General features: G+C 39.9%; 1 protein-coding gene across 2 annotated transcripts in view; it reads left to right on the forward strand.

The window, feature by feature from the left end:
• Positions 1-26,653, forward strand: part of grk3 (G protein-coupled receptor kinase 3) — a 303,291-nt gene that overhangs the window by 679 nt on the left and 275,959 nt on the right. For both annotated transcript variants that reach the window (XM_043715595.2, XM_087999986.1), the window contains exon 2: positions 11,297-11,373. In XM_043715595.2, coding sequence (XP_043571530.1) covers positions 11,297-11,373 — 77 coding nt within the window. The remainder of the gene's footprint in view (positions 1-11,296; positions 11,374-26,653) is intronic.

The following is a 26,653-nucleotide window of genomic DNA, read 5'->3' on the forward strand; positions in this document are numbered from 1 at the left end:
CTCGCTATCACGTGGGTCTTCTGCATTAAGACATCGGCAATTAGAATTACATTTCAGAATTTGTTTGATTTGTTCAAGAATAAATCAAATATCTAAAATGAAAAACAGTCTCATAAATTATATTAGGCATTTAAAAAAAAAACAAGTAGTATTTATCACAATTTGGAATTATGTCTTCCTGCAACGTGTTTGTTTTTTTGGCTTATGTCAAGTGTGATTAACTGTGAATGCGATATAATAAACTTGAATACAAAAATATGGTATATTCAGCAAAATTATTTTTTGGAGGAGAAATATTCAATCAGGTTCTTTTTTTGAAAATAGGCCACTTATGCTAGGAGTAGTGAGACTGTGTGTAGGTTTTGTAGTTCCTTCCTGCCTGATTTGAACAAACACCAGCATAGCAGAGAGAGCAATGTATGTTATGGGAGAGAGCTGAGGATACTTTACTTCCACAATAATGTGTTAGAAATTCAAATTAAAACAAGTGCATAGTAAAAAAAAAACATTAACTTAAGAACAATTACAATGCACGTGTGTTTGTTGAATATTTGTGATATTTTGATTATTAAACACCATCTATTTGAGGGCTGTAACTCAATCTATTCTTGAAGATTCTTGAGAGAGAGGAGGTAAACTGGCTATCAAATTTGGCTAAATTTGCTGATTTTTATTCCCTACTATCCATAAAGAACAAACTATAATATTCTGCATATGAACGTGTGTGTTTTCACATAAACATCTATACTTAGGAAACTGTACACAGGTTTTGTAAATCTGTTACATGCTGGTGTAAGATTTATTAAAAATAAAGTTATGTCTTTACTTCCCCAAAGAGATCCACTCATCAGTTTTGACCAAATTTTCAATTCAGTTGACCAGCCTTGCATTTGTTTTGTTGTTGTGGTTCTGATGCACTCACAGGAAACAAAACAAGTTTAGCTGATCCCCAGAGGGGAAACTAATTGTTAACAATAATTTTTTTAAAAAGTTTTAAAGCTTCTTATTAAAAATGGCTTTAAATATCAAGTAACTACAGTATTATATGGATGGCAATCTATTATTCATTATTTGTGATTTGAGGTAACGTTCTGTCTCACATCTGAAAGGCTTTTTCAATATTGTTTGGAAGCATTATTTCTTTCAATCGTCAGAGTTTTGTTGCCTAAAATGATAGGACTATTTTCTGCAAACTAAAATAAATGTTATGAAGCCATGAGTTATGCAAATATAGTTTCCAGGAATGAAACTTTTTATGTAATGTCCATTGAATGACAAATTACCATTATGCTTTCACAAGCACAAAAGGCCCTTAATGCAGAAGTTCTGTGGGAGTGAGTTATGAAGAACTCTGTTGCTAATGAAAGTGAAGTCTGAATTAGTATCAATTCTTTGGAAGCTGATTGATTGACTGGTTTAAAGGAAGTTCTCCTTTGGTTGAGTGAGAAGAGACACTGTCAGGTGGAGAGGCAAAAAAGGTGAAATCCTGGGTTCAGCACCAAATGACCTTCTCTGGGGTGTTCACATTTATATCAGCACTTGGAGACTAAGAATGAGGAAGAAAAACAGCCAACGTTCTTACTTCTGATCATTGCCTTGTTGCATTTTCCAAGAAGTGCCTGAAATGAGGGAAGAGATGAGGTAGTGATCAGTGTTGTCCACCATGGCTGAACAGGAACCTGACATTGTTTAGATTCCTAACAGAGGAATTGCTTTGGTGAAGTATTAGTTGGCTTCTGGAATTCATGTATCCCAACCAAGGTTAACATGTTTTTTTTTCATGGATCTATGATTCTGCCACTGAAATGGTAGGTGGATTTAGCTTAAAAAACCAGAACTGAAAAAGGAATACATGAAGATAAATGGGGTTCAGAGAAGTCATAAAAAATGGTTAAAGTGCAGGATGGAACTGAATAATGTTTGGTGTAGTTGGAACTGGGAACATTGATTATGAAGCTTTACTCTGTACCTAATATTTGCTTTCCGGTTGTGAGGTGTGAAATGTCAATTCTCCTGCTTCTCTGATGCTGCCTGACCTGCTATGCTTTTCCAGCACCGCACTCTTGATTTCTGATTTCCAGCATCTGCAATCCTCACTTTCTCCTGATTTGTGAGAGGCGGTTTGGATGAACATTTATTTTCTCATTTAATTGAGTTGTACTTGAACTCAGTGTCCGACAGAGAATTTCAGAATGCTTTTTACTCTGGATCTACCCCAAAGCAGACACAGATTTACTTTTCATTCAGACTGTGCTGTATTTGACTTGGAGATGCTTGATGCTAACACTGTGTGTACAGGATAGATGTTTCATTGCCTAGCATCATTAACCCTGACAAAGGCAGACATACCATTTTTGTCAAAAATAATTTGCAAAATTGTTGATGATTCAAGGAGCCTCTGAAGTTTTTTTTAAGAAGGAATTAATAAGCCTTTCATCATTCATGGAGTTGATTTGTAATAATAACTATTATAATTGTGAAAAGGTGCCCATTTTCATGACTGTCCACAACTCTGTGTAGATCCACTGTTAAGGATGCTAAAATAGCGTTAGTTTTTAAAAAAATTTAATTTGTGGGATGTGCGTATCGCTGGCTGGCTAGTATTTATTGCCCATCTCTAGTTGGCCTTGAGAAGCTGCTGGTGAGGCTGCCTTCTTGAGCTGCTGCAGTCCACTTCCTTTGGGTTCACCCACAAGGCCATTAGGGAGGGAATTCCAGGATTTTGACCCAGCAACAGTAAAGGAATGGTGACATACTTCCAAGTTGGGATTGTGAGTGGCTTGGAGAAGAACTTCAGGTGATGGTGTTCCCATATTTCTGCTGCACTTGTCCTTCTAGATAGAAGTGGTCATGGGATTGGAAGATGCTGCCTGAGAATCTCTGGTGAATTTGTTACAGCACATCTTGTAGATAGCACACACTGCTGTTATTGAGCATAGGTGGTGGAGGGAGCGGATGCTTGTTGATATAGTGCCAATCAAGTGGGCTGCTTTGTCTTGGATAGTGTGAAGCTTCTTGAGAGTTGTTGGGGCAAGTGGAGTCATTCAGGCAAGTGGAAAGTATCCCATCACACTCTTAACTTGTGCCTTGTAGATGGTGGACAGGCTTCGGGGAGTCAGAAAGTGAGTTACTCCCTGCAGCATTCCTAGTCTCTGGCCTACTCTTGTAGCAACTGTGTTTATGTGGCAAATCCAGCTGAGTTTCTGTTTAATGATCAGCCCCAAGATGTTGATAATGTGGATTTCAGTGATAGGTAATACCATTGAATGTCAAGGGGTAGTGGTTAGATTGACTATTATTGTGATGGTCATAGCCTGGCATTTGTGTGGCATGAATGTTATTTGCCAGTTGTCAGCCAAGCCTGGATATTGTCCAGATGAGTTTGCATTTGAACATGGACTGCTCCAGTGTCTGAGGAGTTGCAGATGGTGCTGAACACTGTGCAATCATCAGTACATCCCCACTTCTGACCTTATGATGAGGGGAAGGTCATTGATGAAACAGCAGAAGATAGTTGAGCCTTGGACACCACCTTGAGGAACTCCTGCAGCGATGTCCTGGAGCTGATGATGATTGACCTGCAACAACCACAACCATCTTCCTATGTGTCAGGTATAACTCCAAGCATTGGAGAGTTTGCCATTTAGAGTTAGGGAGGGAACAAGTTCATTGTCATGGTTATGAGAGTGGGCATGGCTGTGATGACTCACACCCACTTCTGAAGATGTGAGAAAATTGTTTTTTTAAAAAAAGAGAGGGTGGAGACCATCAGCAGTTCTACACAAATTCCACCCAGCTGGATGGTGGTGAAGAGGGGTTGAAGAACATTATGGTCAGCTGTGTCAAAAGTTGCAAAGGTTGAGCTGGGTTAGATTACCTCTGTTGCAATCAGACAGAATGTAATCTGTGACTTTAAGAAATGTTTAAGTACTGTGGCAGGGTTGGAATCTTGATTCAGGTGATTCAAACTTGGTGTCCCTACAGCCTAAATTGAGATTATATAATGACAGGAACTTACCTAAAGGGAAACGGCAATAATGAATGTAGTGCAGACAATATTTGCTTCTTGCTTTGTGTGCTTCCTGTGTCGCATATACAACCACGGAAGCTTACGGAACAGAAGTTCTCACATGCAGTCTCTCTCTCTCCAGTCCAGAAGAAAGGAATAATCTGCCCTTTTTGATTTTAGAGGAAGACTTTCATCTAAGACTTACCTCGACCAGCTTTCAGCAGCCAGCAGACTTCCAACTGACTGAAAATGAAACCTTCAAGTTCATCTGTGATGGTCAGAATCCTCACATTCTTCCCTGCTTTTTAGTATTCAGTTTACTCAGATGGCTGAAAATATTTGAAAGAGATGCCACTCGGTTCACCAGTAATCATCAGAAAGTAACTCTTTTTAAGGAAATCCTGCCTTCTTGAAAAAAACCATCAGTACTTGCAGGACCTCCTGAACAAGGAGAGAACTTCCCCTCTGATAACCATCCACCTCGGTGTGTAACAGTAAACTTTGATGCTCAGTCACCATCTCCACACATAAAATATTGAACAAACAAGATTTCAATGGCTATGATAATATGTAATTCACAATTTTGTTGGCTTGCTCTAATACATCTAACTCTGGTTGTATTATTTTAGTTACATGAGCTTCAGGGTAGAGGTAGATGATTGAAATGTCAGAATTTTGTTGTTTCACCTTACCTGCAAATCTTTTGACTTTCACTATTACAGAGGCTTTTCTGTCAGTGCAAATGCTCCAACATGTCGCCTGGGTAACTTTGCTTTCCTTCAAATAGGTGCCTGTTACCCAAGTATTTCTTCACCAGTCCCAGGACTCCTTACAAGAGAGAAAGTAATCTCCTGAATGGGGGAGTTTCCATCAACATCCCCCACAGCTAGCAGTGTTCACTTATATTGGTGGATGCCGTAGTTGGGACTTTTTTCAGGTTGATTGAGATCTTTGGTGCTGAAAGTACCACCCACCAAGAGCTGGGCATTCCTGTGTCACATAAACAACCACAGAAGCTTACAGAACAGAAGTTAGCTATTTGGCCTAATGTGTCTGTGTTGGCTCTTTGGGATTAACTCTCTGATTTACCTACCACTGTTCTGCTCCTTTCACAGTATTGTGTTTTTTTTCTCTGCTACAATACTTACTTAAATTTTTGTGCAATGGTGTTTGCCTCAAGCATTCCCTGAAACAAATTGCATACTGTGATAGATCTATGTAGGAAGTTCTCTTAAGTTGTTTGTAAAAGACTGAAGCAGGTCAAAATTGGTGGCTTCTTACCACTGACTCCTCAATGAGAGGAAATATTTCTTCCCTGTTCAATCTAACAAATTCGATAGTTGTTTGAAAGGAAATTCTGTTAAAACTAATTTCAGCTTTCTTTGCACCTTTGGTAATATCAAGGACCACAAATTTCAAATCTATTTCTAAAGATTGCTCCTTACCCTAGGCTGATCCTGATGATTTGTAGCATGATCTTCATCCTTTTAGTGATACTTCTAAAATGAGGGGATTAAACTTGCATTTTAAATATTAAGAGTTCCAAAGAGAGTCATACTGGATTCGAAACATTAACACTGTTTTTCTCTCCACAGATGCTGCCAGGTATATTGAGTTTCTCCAGCATTTTCTGTTTTAATTTTTGTTCTCTAGCATCTGCAGGATATTACTTTAATTATTTTAAATGTTGACTGACCAGTATTTTGTCCAAATTTTTATCTTTTATTCATTTTAACACTGTTGTTTTCTTTTTTGCTGAATAAAAATGTGCTTGCACTTGCATGTTTAGAGAATTATGTATTTGAATCCTTGAGTTTCTCTGTTGATCTGTGTCCTTGAGAAACTTTACGTTCAGTATGTATTCTATGCAGTTTTATTTTTCCCAGATATTACTTTAAGTGTATCTATCTTCAACAAATCACATTAGCGGCCAGTCTGCCATTCAAAACTATCTGTTTTTCCTGACGTCTTATACAGCTATTCTTATTTGTCAAAACCCTGACTTTTCTGTTTTCTGTTAATTTTAAGGTGCCTATCATGCTCAAATAATGAGGGCTGTCCATTCATCCTTTCCACTCCTCCTCCAGTACAGACAAAACCCATTTGCCCAACACTTTGATGTTTTTCTGTGCAGCAGGACATTGTACGTAGTATGCCTGATGGATTCATTTTGTATTCAATTAGTTACTTTTTCAGAAGCTCTGAAATTTTTCAAAATGTGATTTGCTTGAAATATGACTATCTTGACTAACTCTTACATTTCTGAATACTAAGTAATGTTCTCTCAAATAACGAATTATGAGACTTTGCTCACAGCCGATATTAGATTGACTTATCCATAAAATTCCAAGACTTTTTTTGAAAAAAGTGTGCATTGGTGTAATTTGCATATTTAAGGATTGGAAGACAAACCCACTGTCTCTGATCATTTTCAGCATTCCTGGGTGTATGCCATTCGGCCTCTGTGCTTATTCACATTTGGTCCTGCATTGTACTGGTTCCACTAGTATTTACACAGTCAACAAGTGACCTGTTTATAAAGGCTATGTCAATGGTGCTGCGTGTGCCCATTAGGAAACATTTAGGGGATGAGCTTGATCCTTTCTCTTGGGAAGTCTTTTTTGTTTCATAACTTCTGAATGGGATAAGATCAAGAACTATAGACGCTGGCCTAACTAAATGATATTTAGTGCATTACCCTTGCGTAACGACAAGGCAGGTTGCTGTTATTGCAACCTTCCTGCCTACTCTGTAACCAAAGGGAAGGGGGTGACTCAGAGAAAATTATTGATTCACTGTGTTAGTTGCAGTGTAAAGTGAACAACTTTTTAAAGGATTGATTTGAAATTCTTACTTGTCTAAAAACAAGTGATAACTTAATTTATATTACTCCTTTAATGTAGAAAATGTCACCAGGAGTTTTACATATGAAGGATATTGATAAAATAGGTAAAAGAAATTCAGAAGAATGATGGTGAGCTGTAGTGAGAGAGTTAAAGTTTAGAATGGTATCTTAAAATGAACAATGGAGGAAAGGAATTCTGAAAGGGGTGCTCAGACAGTACAATACCAGTTGCACATACAAGACAAAAATTGGCAGAATGTAAGTAATTGATGAGGAAATATATATAGTTGCAGGGACAAGAGATAAGGAAACCATGGAGAGACTTTACTTTGTCATTGTCCTTGTTGGTTGCATTAGATCATTGCATTAGTAACCAAGTGATACTACTACAATGCCAAGCTTAATATAAATGCAGAATAAAGTCCAGCTGGTCACTGATCTACCACTGCAGGTGGTAGTGGTAGGAACAATTTGAAATGATAGATTAACAATAACATTGTACATTGACATAAGATTTACTTACTTGGATCAGTACAATAAACACCGGTGACAACAACTTCTAAGTATCACTAGGCGTGACCTCTTATTCCTGTAATCAATCAATGAAGAATATTGGAAAACTCAAGCATTTTAATCCTTGGTGAATTGTATCTGTCTGTGCAGTTGACTACTCCTGTCTGCAGTTGATGAAAACTGGTTAAATCAGATGATGAGATCTATATATAAAATCTGTAAATAAGTGGTGAGAATGAATTTCTTGGCCAGAACTTTATACAAAAATGATATACTTGGAGGTCAAGGCCATACCCTACAAATGTGTCCAATTAAGAATATGATTACATTGTAAATCATGAGATTGTAATTGTAGGCAGTTGTAGCTTCCTACATCGTGACTTCAGTCATATTACTGAGTGGAGGGATTAGCTGTACTTTGTGGGTAAAATCACCAAAGAATGATAGTGAATGGGTCACTTATTTGCATGCTATGTGAGAATAAAAATCAGATGAAGAGTCATTTTGAAATGGAGGGAAGAAATAAGATGTCACAGAGGGAGGAAGAAGAACTTCTATATAAGTGCCAAATGCAGAGATCAACATTGACAGACTAGGATTGCTGTCTTCTTTGTTAGCTCTACAGGACTTGTGATTTGATAGAACAAAAGAAAAGTCGTAAGGAAGAAATATAATTTACCAAAAGCCTTTTTTTCTGCCTTGGTATGTGGGTGTCATTGATTCTGCCTCTGGCGATAATTTATTGCCCATTCTGAATTGTCCTGAAGAATGTGATGACCACCTACTTTGAATCTCTACAGTCCTTTGGGTATAGGTGCATCAACAATGCTATAGCCAGAAAGTTCCAAGATTTTGACAAAACAACATTGAAGGATTGAAGATATAGTTCCAAGTGAGCAGGATATATGAATTGGAGCTGATCATCCAGGTGGTGGTGTCACATCCACCTGCTGCATTTGTACTTCTAAGTGGTCAAGATCATGGATGAGGTGCCAATCAAATGGGGGGAGTTGTCTAGACCTGATTGGCGTTGAACTTCTTGAATGTTGTTGGAGCTGCATTCATCCGGAGAAGTGAAGAATAATCCCTTGTACTCCAGACTTGTTCCTTGTAGTTGGTGGACACAAGTTACTTGCAGTGTTTCCTCTAAGCTATGTGGCTGCTTATACCAGTCCGTGTGCTGATGCCATTTCCAGCATTGAATACTGGTTTTGGAAGTCACTGCCAGCATGGACCTCCTGAGGCTTGTGCAGAATAAAATAAAACTAAAAGGAAATCCGTTACTTGCAGCAGAATTCCTAGCCTCTGACCTGATCTTGTAGCTAGACTATTTATATGACTATCTAGTTCAGTTTCTGGTCAGTGATAACTCTTGGGGTGTTGGTAGTGAGGGCCTTCAGTAATTGTAATACCATTGCACATCAAGAGGTGATAATTTAAATGCTTTAATGTTGGAGATATTCATTGCCTGTCAGTTGTGCGGTGTGAATGTAACTTGCCAGTTGTCAGCCCAAGCCTGGATATTGTTCAGGTTCTGTTGCATTTGAGCATGAATTGCGTCAAGTCTGAGGCTTTGTGAATGGAGTTGAATGTTCTGCGTTTATCAGCAAACACCCGACTTCTGATCTTGCAATTGATTGAAGGTCTTTTGTGAAGAAACTGAAGGTGGTGAGGCTAGTGCAGTGGCCTGAGGAGCAACAATCATAACCACCTTCCTTTGTATCATGTGCAATTTCAACCAGTGGATAATTTGTTCCCCAGTTCCCATTGATTTCAGTTTTGCTGGGGTTCCTGATGCCATTCTTGGTCCTTTGATGACAAAGGCAGTCACTCTCGCATCACCTCTGACATTCAATGTTTTTGTCTTTGTTGGGATCAAGGTTGTAATTGAGGTCAGGAACTCAGTGACTTTGCTAAAACCCACCCTGAGCATTGATGAATATTGCTGAGATTGTGTTGCTTTAATTCATTAACAATGGCCCATTTACTTTGAGAGTCGGTTAGTGGTAATTTGCCAGGTTAGATTTGTCCTACTTTCTATGGACAAGACAAACCTGAGCAATCTTTATTGTTGCTGAGTGAATGTCAATGTTGTGGCTGTATTTAACAACTCGGTGAGGGGCAAGGTTAGTTCTGGAGCACAAATCCTCAGGATTATTGCCCTAAGTTTGTCAGAACCCATAGCCTTTGCAGAGCCTTCAGCTGTTTCTTGATAACAACAACACGTGGAGTGAATTGAATTAGCTGATGCTGAGGAACTCTGGGAGGTTGAGATGGATCATCTGGATTTTGGATCTCCTGGCTAAAAATGGATGCAAATGCTTCAGCCTTACCTTTTGCACTACCATGCTGGGCTCCCATGCCTTGAGGATGTGGCTGAAGGGCTCCCTCCTATTATTATCTGTTTAGTTGTCTATGACAGTTCCCACCTGGATATTGAAGGACCACTGAACTCAGGTCTGGTTCCTTGTTTGTGGGGTTGATAGACTGGCTTATCTTCCATTGTTTGGCATGCAATTAATCTTTTGGCTGCACAACGCAGATACCTCATCTTTACGAATGCATGGTGCTGCTCTGCCATCTCCGTATGCACTCTTCTTGAATCGAGTTTGATTTCCCTGCTTGGTAGTAACTACAGAGTAAGAGGGTATGCTGACCGTGATTTTCCAGATTGTGTTGAGTACATTTTTGATGAGCAACAATGTCTAGTGGATACTCAGTTTTGAGTTGCTAGATCTGTTCAAACTGTTTCATTTAATATGTTCTTGGTGCCACACAACCTGATTGAAGCTAGTCACTGTGCCTTACAACACTGTCATGATCTGACATCTGCAACAGGCTAATTACTGAGGATGAGATCTAACAAACTTTTCCCTCTTGTTGGTTCCCTTGCTGCCCATCACAGATTCAGTCCAGAAGCTATATCCTTTGGCCTTTGAGAAGCTCAACCGAGTCATGGTGAATATTGAGATTCCCCACTCACGATACTTTCTGTACTGTTGCCACCATCATTATTTCTTCTTAACAGTGTTTGATTTGGAAGAGTACTGATTCATTGGCTGGGATACATGGTAAACAGCAGAGAGTTTCATTGCCTGTGTTTGATCTGATGCTGTAAGACTTCATGGGATCTGGAGTCAATGTTGAGAATCTCCAGGTTCCTCACCCTCAGCTGTACCACTGTTGCACCATCTCTGGTGCATCTGTCCTGCTGATGGGAAAGAACATACCCATGGATGGTGATAGAGGGGTCTGGGACAGTCAGATATTCTTGGAATCATAGCCTGTGAGGTAGTTTTCTCTCAATTTTGCACAAGCCCCCCAGATTTTTTACAGGGTTGAAAGGGCTGTGTTTGCCATTGTTGTTTCTGGTGCCTAGGTCAATGCTAGGTGGTCTGTCAGTTTATACAACTGAACAGCTTGGTAGTTGTTCACGGTGCAGACAAGAGGCAACCATATTGCTCTGGAGTCTCATGTACGTCATGACCAGGTAAGGATGATTTCCTTCCTTAAAATGCATAAGTGAATCAGATGGGTCTTTTCTGACAATTGTAACATGGTTGCGATTAGGCAATTTTTGATTCCACATTTTATTAAATTAATTTTTCACCGTCTGTCATAGTGGGACTTAAACCTATGTCTCCAGAACATTTGGGTCTCTGGACTGCTTGTCCAGTGACTTTATCATGACCGCATTACATTCCTTTACATGTCTGAACAGTGACTATAATATTTAAATACACTCTGTACTGCAAGCACCCTCCTCAGTCATAATTTGTTCCCACTTGTCTTTTGGAAGCTAATTAAAGAACATCATATGTCTCAGTCACTGTAATGTATGGGATTTCATCCAATTTGTCAGAAACCAACATGTTGCAATTTAATGAAACATTGGAAGATTTCTACATTTTTTTATTCTTTATTTTTAGCATACGCAGTGTTATGCAAAAGTACCTGGAGGAAAGAGATGAACTAACCTTTGAGAAGATTTTCAATCAGAAAATTGGTGAGTAAAAAGTTTGTACATGTTTCAGTGTTTTTCTGCTGCAGAGTTTGATTTTTGAGATCTGTTTGTAAGGGTGTTGTGCATCATGCATTATCAAAAAGGATGTGAAATTCAATCCTTTGAATGTAGGCATTTCTAGAGAACACACTTTTTGTACACTTGATTTATTTTTATCTTTTTCTTCTTTTCTCTCCTGAAGTTGCAACTTTTGCTGAGAGTTTGGATGTGCCTGGAGCCATCTAGCACAGAACAAGTACTCAGTCATCTTATATGTATAGATTAGAAATAAAATATTTTTAGAAAAGTTTAAAATATTTATCACACTGGAGCCTGACTCACACATGCATACTTGCCAGGAGAATTCACCAGTTAATTGACAATGTGGAAACTCTTTGTTTAATCACATTCTCATAACTAACCTGAGAATAAAGATGCCACTTGAAGTTTCACCTGATCACGTTCATGTAATTCAATATTCATGTAATTCAGCGGAGATTAGAAACTGAACAAGGTACTTGGACTAAATAGATCAGGGACTCAACCAAGTTAACTAGTTAAGGCAACATTTGAGCACAAACCTGTTTTTAATCATAGTGCATCGAAACAAAAATTTTTCATTTTAACATGGTGAAAATAGAGAGCATTTTGACAAACCTGTTGATTGACCAATGCAGGTAAAGTTGCCACAGTCCTACCAAATATTGTTTAAGCAATGTGGATGTTCTGTGAACATTGTGGAAACAGGCCATTTGGCCCAACAAGTCCACACTGACCTGCTGAAGAGCATCCCTCCCCAGATCCGTCCCCTTCCCATGATTAATGTCCCTAACTCACTCATCCCCTGAACTCTATGGACAATTTTTAGCATGGCCAATTCACCTGACCTGCACATCTTTGGACTGTGGGAGGATACCAAAGTGTCTGGAGGAAACCCACACAGGCGTGGAAAGAACATGCAAACTCCACACAGACAGCCCAAGTCTGAAATCTCAGATGTTCTGATGTGTTATTTTTGGTTCCAAAAGTGTCCTTTATTTGTAGTAAAAACCTTTATAATTTATAAAGAGGTGAGGAATATGGGTTTGGACTTCAAGTTTGATTTTATGAAAAAGACATTCGTGCATCTACAGTAGAGAATGAAATGTAGCAGAAGAGCTAAAAATGTATTTTTGGACAGTACAATATTTCAATTTATCTCAAATCTTGTCATTAAATGGTGCTTTGTGGTACTTCAGGAAAATTTAAGAAACTACTCATATGTTGTGGAATTTTACACCGTATCAATAAGAAGGGGAATGATTAATTATATTTTTATATGGCAATTAATAAGAATACTTCTTTTGGACCTTTTATACTTGGAATGAAGGAGAAGTGGGTTTGATGAGTTAGATTTTGTTCACACTCTTTCTACCTTTTTGAAATCATTCCTTTACACCCATGTTTTTGAGTAACCATGTTAACATCTCATCCTTTGGCTTGGTATCTTTTCTTTGTCTCTGTAAAAGCACTTTTGTTTTTTATCGTGTTGAAGGCACTAAAAGTGATATTTGTTGAGTGCACGGAAAGTAGTTTGATTCACTCACCTTTTTGTATAAAGTGAAAAGGTGGTATATTTTAAACTTACGCAATTCACTGTGATCTTTGAAATAAAATAGATTTGGAAGGATTTAACCCAATGGAGTTCACGATGCCTGAGTAATATGTGCCCAAATTTGAAGGTGTTATTTATTATTATTTATGCTAAAATTTTAATAGAAATGCTAATAACTTAAAAAAATTCACAAGGATTGTGTTCAGATATGGTCTTGGGTAGCTTCCTTTACATTTAACTAAGTGAGCCTAAAAAGTGAAATCACTGTAAAATGAACCCTTGGGGAACAAATCTTATTCCTTATGGATCCACAGCAGCCTCCAACCCCATTACATGTATGACGGTTGGCCTCAATAAACGACACTGCTGTTTTGGCTCCACAGGTTTCCTGCCATTCACTGCTCTGTAATGAGAAGACCGCAGAATGGCATAAATGGCTGTGTTGCTGCTGGAAATCCGTAATGAAACTAGTGTTTTGCAAAGCTTTACTGTAAGCGGTTGATATGGAGAAAGTGAGGACTGGGATGCTGGAGATCAGAGTGGAGACTGTGGTGCTGGAAAAGCACAGCAGATCAGGCAACATCTGAGGAACAGTAGAGTCGATGCTTTGGGCATCTACTGCTCCTCAGATACTGCCTGATTTGCTGTGCTTTTCCAGCACCACGCCCTTGACTCTGATCTCCAGCATCTGCAGTCCTCACTTTCTCCATATCAACTGCTTATGGTAAAGCTTTGCAAAACACTAGTTCTTTACAGATGACACACACTCGACTTACATACGGTTCACCACACTCGACGGTAAGCAGTAATATGACACACTAGATAGGAAAGTCTAGAGATAGAAGGCCAGGTCTCTGCATGATAGAAGCTGTGTTCCTGTGAAAATATTAAAAGTTTACATTGAGACTTTTACTGATAATTTCAGATATGCTTTCCCAATTGTGTATCCAAAATTTTGCATTGTATTTCTAGGAGAAATGGTGACTGCAATCAGGACAATTGCAAGATGCATTTTGTATTGATTCTGTTCCATTTTAATCAACCCTAAGTGGGGTGGCTAAATATTTGTTTCAAGTCCTGATTCAATCTATCTTTGTGTTGAGCAATGTTTTGGTTATTACAATTTATCTGACGTTTCTCGATATTTCCAGGTGCATGGAACAGTGCAGTTCTGTTCAGACATAAAAATAAAGCAGGTAGCCCATTTGCTAGCCTGAATTGTTGGAAGTCTACAGAGTGAACAGCATTTTGGGAGTACTACAGTTATTGATATTGAGTTTCCTTGGCTCTTTGCATGTCCAGAATTCAATGAATGCCTCCTCAGTATTATGATACATTCTGTTTTAAAAATTGCACAAGTTCAAGGGTGATTTTGAATATGTTTCTGTGCATGGAAAACTGTTTTGTTAAGTGCCATTTTAGCCCTTATTATGTTTTAGTTTAAAATGAAAATTATTAAGCTCTCGTTCTTTTCATTAGTACTTAGAAAAGATTCTGTTCTATTGGGGAGCAAATCTGCTGCCCCCAAAAAAGGATCGATTTTGAAATTTATCTATCAGTTTAAATGAAAGCTGGATAAAGGATCGAATTCATACATAACCTTCAGACAGATGGTGGTCAAGATGGATGTTATTGTAGATGGAAAGACAAACAAGTGCAGCTTAATAGAAGCCAATGAATCTATTTGAAAAACAAGGTTTTAGCAACACCCACAGAGCAGATGCAGATTGCAGATCTGAAGACTTAAAGGTTGGTAATGGTGCCAGCAAGAAGCAGCATCTAAAAATGTGTTGGCGGACAATTTCAACATCTGACAACTGCAGCAATCTAATTTCAATTTTGCAGTCTAAAATTAGGAAAGCTAACAGTCTTTGAACATGTGAATATGTTGAGTATGTGAAATGGACTTTCTGATTGATGGGTATGTATTCTATTAGTTAAGAATTTAACTGTTGACATTGGTGATTGTGACAGTCAAATACTACTTTTTATAATGTATTTTGAACAATTAATTTTGTGGGACCTTTCAGACTTCAAGGAATCGGGTTACTTTTCTTTCTTGAAAAGAAGGTCCAACTGCGCAAACTAGTTGGTTTACTACACCTGTTGAAGATTTAAATGTAAGAGATTAACTGCAGTTTGCACTGAATTAATTCAGCAAAATGATATCAGTATCTTTAGTCAGCATAATTAATGGAAAACCCCAGCCATGAAAAACTCCGGGTGTTGTTCAGAATGAATGGTGAACTCCACTGAAAGACTTGCATTGAACAGGACTGTGGTGAGAGCTGGTCATAAATGGTGGGGAATCTTTAAGGGACCTGAAAACTTGGGCAATGGCAGGAAATCTGAGAATGGTGTGAGAAGTCCAGCGAGGTCTTTTCTTGAGTTGGAAAAAAGTAGCTGTATTTTCCAACCAAATATCATGCATTAAGATAAGTCTCTCACTGGATAACAGCAAGATGTCTATTATTGTTTTTCATTGGCTTCATTTAACTGCATATCTTGTCTGATGAATATGCTGTTTTGTACCTTACTACCCGCCACAAGAAAACTTGACGCTGGGAATTTCAACAAGAATGTCAGAGTGGGTGCTTGGCAATTCCAGCTCACCACTTGCTCCTTTTTAGACATCTATCTTTGACACCTGACATTAGCATATCCAGGGTATGCTCCATGAGCATTGTTGTGCACACTCCACATTCATGGATCTTGGCATCAGACACTTGCCAACCTCACTGTATCATCATGGCTGATCCACTTGCTGCATGCTTCTGCACATTTAAAGGCCTACTTTGGGGTGCATTGATAACTATCATTGTAATGCTGCTGCCCACTTTACGTGCAGGGTCAGGCACCCAGCTCATCTATTCAGCCCGGTTGCTTTTCAGGGCTGTCTGCTCACTGTCTTGAACACTCATTTACATTGAGCTGATCCAGATGCTCACAGAATCCTTACCTGACTTGCCTTGTCTTTTTGCACATGTTCCCCATCAGCAGAGATTATGGTACTTCTGTCTTGTGTTGCCATTTAGTGCAGACACAAATCAGGGCAGTCCTCGCTCAACTCAATGGCTCCAGGAATAGTAAGCTAAGGGCACCCTCCAATACAAGTCCAGGGACTTGGCCATGGACAGTCAATCACTTGGGGTTGTCAGGATTGGGTTCGTCCACTTGTCCTGACTGTATTGGCTTTGTTTTTCCTCCTGGAATGAGAGAGAGGGAGAAAATGAGAAATTAAGGGAGATGAGAGGGCGGCACAGCTGTTAGTGCTGGTTCAGGTGGGAACTGTGATGAGTTGTCCTGAGTGAGTGAGTAGGCAGTGCAGAGGCCATTCAGGGATAGTGGTGCTTTGGGGGGTGAGATGGGTGAGAGCAACAGAGAGAGGATGTTGTCATCAATAGTGAGTGGGAGAGTATGAGCTTCGGTGGAAGGTGTGCGCAGTAGCAGAGATGGTGAGTGTGTGGTATTAGGACCCTATATTGTTGGATGTGCCTCCAGATGGCTGAGACTGCACTGAACCGTGTGGCAATAATCTGGTGTCATGGCCTCCTCTACCAGTCTTGGGGAATATCGTGACTGTCATGTACACATCCCTCGCCACAAAGCAATGCACCAATTTCCTCTTATCTGCCATTTCTCAGGCAAATATCATTCAGGGAAGCTCTGGACTGGCCATACATTTAAAGATGGCATGGGCACCAGGGATTGCTCTCCATGGATTTTTTTTTTCCAGATGTGGTGAGTGATCGAATCAGGCTAGCATTGAATGAGAGGGCTGCCATTGTGTTTGGAGTAGATAGTTACTAGAACAGGTTTAAGATAATATGGCAAGAAAGCTTGCAAGGCCTTGTAGAGAGAAACCCTCCTTGAAACCCAATGAAATGAAATTTAGCCGGAAAAAATAAGTTTCAGCCCAATAATACACATGGAATCATGTGAATTCAACATGGAGTTTCAAGATGGTGAACAATGTCATGGTTCAGGATAAGTTGTACAATTTTTCACAAATGAAGTCATGTGGACTAAACAATAAATAAAGAGGAATATGCAGTCTGTAGAGGATGTCGAGTTTGAACAAGGCAATATATAGGGAGATTGCTTAGACTGAGCTTTACATTAAATGGGGCATTGGATAGTTTGATTTAATGTGCAGAAATTAATGCTAATGTAATTTACAATACACTGAATAAATTGATCCATGACAACTACAAGATGGTATATCAGGAAAGCCCAGTATAATATGACTATATCATTAAGGATGGTTAACACTGTCTGATGTCACTTCCTCTGGCAGGAGATATATTTATCTTTTTTAATTCGGCATCTTCTCCATCTGTGGCCCTGTTCTTTTAATGCCCATTTGCAGCTTTCAGTAAATGGTGCAAGGCATGATTTATTCATTTTCCAAATGAACAGGAGCAGCTGGCTATGGCTTCATCGCATCATGAAAGCCATAAAATGTTATGAATGGGGAATTAGCTGTTTTAAAACATCTCCTGGCAAATGCAAACCAGCTCTTGCAAGTTTTGCATGATCTTTATTTATTAATTTTATTTCTGCAGCATTGCACACAAAGAAGGCTCACTTTATGCATCATGACACCAAGCTCAGCAGAGGTCACTTGCTGAGTAAATTTGTCCACTAAAATTGATAGCATTCAGTGACTTCTAAAATATCTCCTAAAACAAAATGTAGAACAGGATAAAAATTCACTTTGGGCACTTTGTGACAATAATATGAGGAAATAATTAGTCACAATGCAGGTGTGCAGATGTCCTCCACAGGAAGAGGGATTGAGGAAGAGACTGGAGGGTGAGGTGGATGGGGGCATTTGGGAAGAGGTGGACCTTCTCCTCTCCAACAGAGTGGTTCTTTGCTCAGCCATTTGTTACTATGGTGAAGAGCAATGGTAAATGTGTATGGAGGATGTCCATTGTGTGAGCTGGTGATGGACAGTCATTTGTTTGGATCTGTGATAAGCAGTTTTTTTGTCTGTGTGGCAGGAATGGCTGAATGGCCAGGTCTACAAACCTTTAGGCTGTAAGCCACAGAAAACACAAAAGAAGTTCCTAGCAGTTGCTGTTTCATTGCTTGCAGTGATGTGGTCCTTGCAAATCTGTGTTCCTGTGTATGCACTACCTGGTGGGAGCATTCACAATAAATGCAGTTTGGTGTAAAATAGTTGATTTTCCTAAAAGGTGCCCACCACTTTTCTCTCCCCATTAGAAATTCCACTGAAACCAAATCTACATTGTTACAGGAGAATTGCGAGGTGGCTGCCTAGTTGCATGATCACTGGACTATTAATCCAGAAACTTGGCTAATGTTCAGGTGACCTGGGTTCAGATCCTGCCATGACAGATGGTGGAGTTTGAATTCCATTTTTGAAGAAAATTGTGAATTAAGAATCTACTGATGATCTTGAAACTATTGTCGATTGTTGACAATCTCATCTGGTTAATCTGTTCAGGCCTACATGTGAGTCCAGACCCACAGAAATATGGTTGATTCTCAATTGTCCCCTGAAATGGTCTAGCAAGCCATTTAGTTACTAATCGAAACAAAGTCTCCAAGAAATGCAACAGGATGGATCACCTTGCATCAACCTAGGCCATCGGAAAAGACACTGGCAGAAACAGCCTTGCCAACTCTGCAAAGTCCTCCTTACTAACATTTGGGAACCAGCGCCAAAATTGGGAGAGCTGTATCACAAGTTAGTCGAACATGAGCATGACGTAGTCATACTCACTGAATCATACCTTACAGACAATGTTCCAGACATCACTATCACCATATCCCTGGATATGTTATGCCCCACCAGCAAGACAGACCCAACAGAGATGACAACACAGTGGTGTACATTCTGGAGGGAGTTGTTCAACATAGATTCAGCCGTGAAGTCTCATGGCTTAAGGTTAAACATGGGCAAGGAAATCTCCTGCTAATTATCATATTCTGTCTTCTCTCGGCTGGTGAATCCATACTCCTCCATGTTGAACAATATTTAGAGGAAATACTGAGATGGTAAGGGCACAAAATGTATTCTGGGTAGGAGATTTAAAAACTGCTGTCTAATCTAGACTCTGGGAGATTTAAATGTCTATGAGGAATGGCTCAGCTGCAGTACTAGTGATTGAGTTGGTCAAGTCCTAAAGGACATAGCTGCAAGACTGGGTCTGCGGCAGTTAGTGAGGGAACCAACAAGAGGGAAAAACATACTTTTCCTTGTCCTTATCCTTGCCAATCTGCCAGCTGCAATTGTATCTGGCTGTGATGGTATCGATGAGAGCAACCACCGCACGGTCCTTGTGTATACATCGTTCTGCTTTCACACTGAGAATAACCTTCATTGTATTGTGTGGCACTGTGACTACTAAATGGTACAGATCTAGCAACTCAAGACCGGGCATCCATGAGGTGCTATAGGCCCATCAAAAGCAACAGAACTGTATTCAATGACTTATGACTTGGCATATGTCCCACTTAACTATCACCATCAAGCCATGGGATCAATCCTGGCTCAGTGGAGAGTGCAGGAGGGCATACCTGAAAATGAGGTGTCACCCTGGTGAAGCTACCAAACTGGACTATTTGCATGCCAAACAGCATAAGCAGCAAGTGATCCCACAACCAATGGATCAGGTCTAAGCTCTACAGTCCTGTCACATTCAGTCATGAATGGTGGTGGACAATTAAACAACTCGCTTGAGGAGGAGGCTCCACAAATATCAATGATGGATGAGCCTAACACGTCATTTCAAAAGATAAGGCTGAAGCTTTCGTAGCAATTTTCAGCCAAAAGTGCCGAGTGAATGATCCATCTCGGCCTCCTCCGTGGTCCCCAGCGTTACAGATACCATTCTTAGCCAATTTGATTCACTCCACGTGATGTCAAGAATGGCTGGAGGATACTGCAAAAGCTATGGGTCCTGACAACATTTTGGCAATAGTACTGAAGACTGTGCTCCAGAACTTGCTGCTCCTCTAGCCAAGCTCTGGGTCAAAATCCTGGAATTCCCTCCCTAATCGCATGGGCGGCACGGCACACTGCTGTCTCACAGCACCAGGGACCCGGGTTCGATTCCCACCTTGGGCAACTGTATGGAGTTTGCACGTTCTCCCGGTGTCTGTGTGAGTTTTCTTCGGGTGCTCCAGTTTTCTTCCACAATCTAAAGATGTGCAGGTCAGGTGAATTGGCCATGCTAAATTACCCATAGTGTTAGGGTCGGGGAATGGGTCTGGGGAGGGGGGGGTTACTCTTTGGAGGGTCAGTGTGGACTTGTTGGGCTGAAGGGCCTCTTTCCATACTGTAGGGAATCTAATCTAACCTTCTCAAGGGCACCTAGGGATGGGTAATAATGCTAGCCAGCCAGCGACTCCTACAGACCACAAATGAATAAAAAAACAGTTGGGATGTCATGTTACAACTGTATAAGACATTGGTATGGCCACATTTGGAGTACTGTGTACAACTCTGGTCACCCTGCTGTAGGAAGGATATTAAACTGGAAACAGTGCAAAAGATATTTACAAAAATGTTACTGAGACTGGAATGTTGAGTTATAAGGACAGACTGGATAGGCTGGAATTTTCCTTCCTGGAGTGTAGGAGGCTGAAGAGTGACCTTCTGGAGGTTTATAAAATCTTGTGGGGCATAGATAATGTGAACAGCCAAAGTCTTTTCCCCAGGGTGGAGGAGTCGAAAACCAGAGGGCAGTGGTTTAAGGTGAGAGAGGAAAGATTTAAAGGGACTTGAAGGGCAACTTTTCACACAGAGGGTGGTGTGTATATGGAACGAGCTGCCAGAGGAAGTGGTTGAGGTGAATCCAATTACAAGATTTAAAAGATATTTTGACAGGTAGATTGGATCGGGAAGGTATAGAGGGATATGGGCAAAGTGCAGGCAAATGGGACTTGCTTAGTTTTAGGAAACCTGATTGGCATGGACAGATTGGGCTGAAGGGCCTGTTTCTGTGCTGTATGACTGTGACTTCGTGTAAACATTAGCATAAACTTTAAACCATTAATTTAGTTTTCCAAGGAAGGAACTGCGTGTAAGTAGCTAAAAGAATCCTCAAACAAAAGGCGATTATTTTTTGCTCTCTCAGGTCTCCAACACTTGATCCTGATCTGTTTGCCTTCCAATTTCTTTTGTCCTGCCACACATGGCAAGACCAGTGTGTACTGTGGAGTACACCAGTTCCACCCGGGACTTTTTTATTTGCAAGTAACTATTATTGTATAAAGTGTTACCTTAGACTAGTGCACGCTTTTTTAAAATTAATATTCTGTTTGGAAATAGATATTCTTGCCCCACAGCTAACTCCCAGACCAGAGTTAATTTGCCACAAGGGCAGTGCAATGCACGCTACATGGGCTGTTAAACCTGGAAATTGCTAAAGATCCATGGATTTGGTTTCTGGAAGATACACAGGACTGCCTTTTTCCATTATTTGAAACTGACAGCAACCCACATAAAAGAATCTTTTTGTTATATGCATCCCAGCAGTATAATACAAATAATATTGCATCTTTCATGCACTGCAGAATGAAGGAACTGAAATGTTAAAGGAATTCCTTGAGGTGTTATTACACACACCCAATACAAACTGCCATACAGCACTCTGTTTGCTTGTTGAGATGAAAAAACAGACTTGGAATTGTAAAACACTTTTATTGCCACGTCCAAACTTTGATGTACTAACTATTTAGGGGATCACTTTGAGTTTCACAGACTGCTCTTATGTACATAAGAGTACACACAGGAATAGATCATACAGTACCTCAACCCACTCTGCCTTGAATGAGATCATGACAGAATGAACCAGCATGGGTCCAATTCACACACCAGCTGAGGTTACCATGAAGGACTGACTGTCCTTCTCAACCTCTCCCTGCACTTCCAGCATGGTGACCCTCAGATTAAACCACCGTCAGTTGTCTGTCTTACCCTGTTTCTCTCACTTTTGCCCTGTAGTCTGGTAAGACTATGGAAACCTTTTTAATTTGTTAGTTGAGGCAGGGTTTGTTGACCAGATTGCTTAAAGAATTTCCTGTGGTATTTAATATCCACCTGAACTACTAGCTTTTCTGTTCAGTTAAAAACAAAATCTTTCAAGGAATAGTTAAATTGTGATGAGCCATTTCGTTGTTCATGTCCTCCCCACCCCAAGAATAATTTGTGCACAAATAATATTCGTTAAATCTCTCTTGAGGTTGTTGGTGCACTGGGAAGGGGTCGGCAGTGGGGAAGTATTGTGCAGTGTGTCTTTAGGACAACCTGTCTCTGCCAGTGCGTTACCCAGAAGTAATTGTTTGTCGAATGTGGTGAGATCCATCTGCACTAAACATGTAATGTGATGGCTGTTGAGTGAAGGAGTAAGGCCGCACATAAGTGGTAGTGGACTTGTAATAAGAAAGGAAACTAACTGGCCTGGAGGTGTTACTTCGCAATTCACAGGAGCGCTTGTCTGATGCATTAATTATGAACCACAATTTTCTCCCCAACTGGTAGCCTATTTAAATTTGACAGTACTGGTGTCAGATTTTCATTGGACAGACAGTAAAGAAAACCTGTACTGGATTACACTGGAATGAACTGCATAACATTTTGTACTGACTGAACTGTAGTGAGCTAATTGTTATCTAGCGATACACGGCAGTCATCTTGCCACAAAACACCCCGCAGAACAGCTACTTGGAAATGACTGTGTCATGAAGGATTGTACAAGGTTAAGCAGACATAGATGGACCTGTTAGTGATTTTACATCTATCCAATGGATAAATTACAAATCCATAGGATTATAAACTGTCATATTATTCTGGTTATAGAACTACTTATCCCAGGATTATTATCATTCTGTCAATTTGTGACTGTGTTGAACCCAGTTGCAATAGGTATCCCATCAGTCAGGAAATGTTTTACCAATCTTGGAGAATCCTATAAAATGTGAATTAAATAATAGAAATAAAAATCATTTTCATCCATCACTAAAGTCAGCAATGTCTTCAAATATTCTTAAATTTTTAAAAAAATTCTTCACTGCTGGGTGAGAGAGATTTTAGTAGAAAATCTGTAACTGTGAATACAGGAAGTACTGAGCCAAGCAGGAAGTAATGGGGGAAGGGAAGTCTGTGGAGAGGAAAGGCCTGTTGCAGCTTTGCATGCCTGACTATTGGTTGTTGGAATGCTTCATTAGCCTTTTTCTACAGTATTCAAAGAGACGAAAGATAATGAGACTTCAGAGCATACAGCCTGCCAGGACGTATTCTGTACTTTGTAATGTGTTGCTTATTTTGCAACATGTTCTGTCATGTTTGAATTTTCAACTCCCTCCTTCCTACACACTGTCGGTGGTACACAAATGTGCAGTGACAAATCAGCCTTTTTAAAACATCTATTTAGGCATCTACAATTCCCGCCTCAGGCGACTGACTGTGTGGAGTTTGCACATTCTCACCGTGTCTGCGTGGGTTTCCTCCGGGTGCTCCGGTTTCCTCCCACAGTCCAAAAATGTGCAGGTTAGATGAATTGGCCATGCTAAATTGCCCGTAGTGTTAGGTGAAGCGGTAAATGTAGGGGAGTGGGTATGGGTGGGTTGCGCTTCGGCGGGTCAGTGTGGACTTGTTGGGCCGAAGGGCCTGTTTCCACACTGTAAGTAATCTAATCTACAAGTTGTGATCCTAAACTTATAAGTGTAGTTCTACTGAAGTGACCTTTTACGTGGATAACATGCAGTTGGTGGAAAGCAACAGCATTTCCTCCTTTTTGTGTCATATTATTGATTTAATCATTCAGTTCTTCATTGATCCTGAATGTGTCCATCAGAGCTGCAAACAACATAGGCCTTATTTTATTTGTCATCCAGCACATCAGCATATGTATATTATACATATAGTTCAGCATTATTTAACATTTGTGAATGTCTGATTCACACTGTCTTTCTGGAACTCCAGCACTGGTGGTAAAATGGGGGACTGCACTCTCTCTCTGCTGTAGATCGAACAAGAAACAATGTCAGAGGCAAATCTTCCTGGATTATTGCTTTTTCATGGTTGATTTCACCTCGGTCTTTAAAATAATGGGTTCATTCAACTGTGCATGCAAAACTATATCAGCTGCAAGGAGGAAAGTGTCCATTTTAGAGTAGGATGCCTAGATATTTTTAAATTGATTGCTCTACCTTTTAGCTTTGATCAGCAAAGTGCACTTAAGTCATGCTTTTAACATCCTGAAACAACCCCAGATAGTTACCAGGAGTGTAATCAAATAATATAATATCATGGAGCCAAGGAAATAGACAGATTTTAAGACAAGTGACAAATGCTTGATTTAAAGGAGTTTCAGGACAGAGAGCATGGATTTTGGCAAATATATTAACCTAAGGTTTTTATGTTTCAAATATGAGTTTGCCTTGCAATCCCTTGGTAGTGCATGAACTACCAGCCAGCCTCTGGAATGCCGTTTCAACCTGCGACTTCCAACTTTTTCAGTGCTATCACTGAGTCAAGGTTAGACCTTTTAAAGTCAACGTTTCTTCAGCTAAGTTTTTTACAATTACCCATTTGTCTTGAACTTACAAAAAGATCAACTGTTGATCAGACATTAGTCCTTTTTGGAAAGTGTGTGCCTGCTGGGAAAGAATAAGACTAAACTGAGCTTTGATTACCTCCACATTGGATGGTCTACCAGTGCTCTGTTAAATCTTAGTTGTGAATAATGAACATTTTGGATGCCAACTGTTAGTTTGCAAATGTACTGCAGCATGAAGGTTCAGTAGAAGAGGCCAAATGATAAAAATTAAAATTAACATTTTTGAGGCTGAGAGGAACCTGTTTGGGAAGCCATATGCATGGAAGCATGTTTTATGAGCAAATGTTGAAACATTGATGTGACATCACATGGTCTTTCAAAATACAGTTATTTTCATATTATTTTGCATGTTTTAATCCATTCGGAACCTGTTATTCTGCTTGTTCAGAAGTGTGTAATGTTTTCGGCTTCTCTGTTCTTTCCCTTTTTATTTGTGGTTTCTGGCTGGGATGCTCCATGTGTGTCAGAGTTTGAGCAAGCTATTTTCTTCTTGCTTTCTTCCATTTGTTGTCTCCAAAATGTCTGAAGAAGAACAACACCCTCCTGTTCCCCTGATGCATCTGACCTTTTCAGTCTTTGTGGAAATTTCTGGTCTCAGTAACGTGGTTAGGACCTAGACATTGCAACCTGTAGCAGAACAAATCTTGTGAATTCTGACCAGTTCAGTTTACCCTTCCAAGGACCTTCCTTTTTAATTCAACTTCGAGACTTTTGTCCCATTGATGTATTCTATGCCCTTTAAGCTATTCAGTCATTGAAACTATGCACTGGCAGTTTGAAAGAAATGTTACTTTTGATTTCCAGGGTTTTTTTTGTCTATATCTGTCCGTAGTTATTTGGCTACTCTGAATATATGTGAGAGAATCCGTTACCTCTCATCAGGCGTAAGAGTACAATGCATAGTGAACTATTGCTTCGGACCATGAGAAGCATTGAATGCAATCCAGTCTAGAAGGTACTTGACTTTCTAAAAAAAAACTGAGTGGAGTTTTGCTTAACACTGTGGATGAAGGAGTGGAAGGAAATTCGACAATTAAATTGTAGCATCAGGTCAATACCTTGACTGAATACACTTAGAAATTACGTAAAAACCAGGTTATAGCCCAACAGGTATATTTGGAAGCATTAGCTTTCAATGCACTGCTCTTTCAACTATCTGATGAAGGAGCAGTGCTCCGAAAGCTAGTGCTTCCAAATAAACCTGTTGGACTATAACCTGGTTTTGTGTGATTTCTAACTTTGCCCACCCCAGTCCAACACCGGCTCCTCCACATCCTGATTGAATACAGCAGCTTTGTTGCACCATTAGACTTTTAAGGCAAAGAGGAAGGAAGGCTTTCCGTACAGTTCCCATTTTAGCTTTAAAGCTTGCTGAGAAGTGTTGTGTAAGCAGCTGTGTCAATAAAACAGAGCCCACATAGACTTTTGGCTGTCCTAATTTTGCCATTGTTTCAGAGGACAGCATACCTCTCCATGCATCAGATCAGTACCAACTGACTACAGATGACTTCAGAAACAACTAATCAAGCTGTAGGGGGAGGCTAAATAGGCTGGGTTGTTTTCCCTGGAGCACTGAAGGCTAAGGGGTGACCTTATCGAGGTTTATAAAATCATTAGGGGCATAGATAGGGTAAATACATGAGATATGTTCCCTGGGGTGGGATTGGGGGAGGGTCCAGAATTAGAGGCTTAGGTTTAGGGTGAGAGGGGAAAGATAATAAAAGGGACAAAAGAGGCAACTGTTTCATGCTGAGGATGGTGCATGTATGGAATGAGCTGCCAGAGGAAGTTATGGAGGCTAGTATAATTATAGTATTTAAAAGGCATCTGGATGGGTATATCATTAAGAAGGGTTTAGAGGGATATGGGCCAAGTGTAGGCAAATGGGACTAGATTAATTTACAATATGTGGTCGGCATGAAAGAGTTGGACCGAAGGGTCTGTTTTCATGCTGTACATCTGTCCATCTCTATGGCTCTTTGACTCTAAGTCTTAAGTGGTTTACTGTTACCACTTAAACTGCTTTTCTTTCCCTATCCTCATTATCTTTCTTTTTAAACGAATTAGTAGATTATCACCCTAAACTCTAGTG

The sequence above is a fragment of the Chiloscyllium plagiosum genome, unplaced genomic scaffold (assembly GCF_037043375.1).
Source record: "Chiloscyllium plagiosum isolate Xiang-an unplaced genomic scaffold, Cpla_swu_hap1 HiC_scaffold_24, whole genome shotgun sequence".
NCBI classification, from domain to species: Eukaryota; Metazoa; Chordata; class Chondrichthyes; order Orectolobiformes; family Hemiscylliidae; genus Chiloscyllium; species Chiloscyllium plagiosum.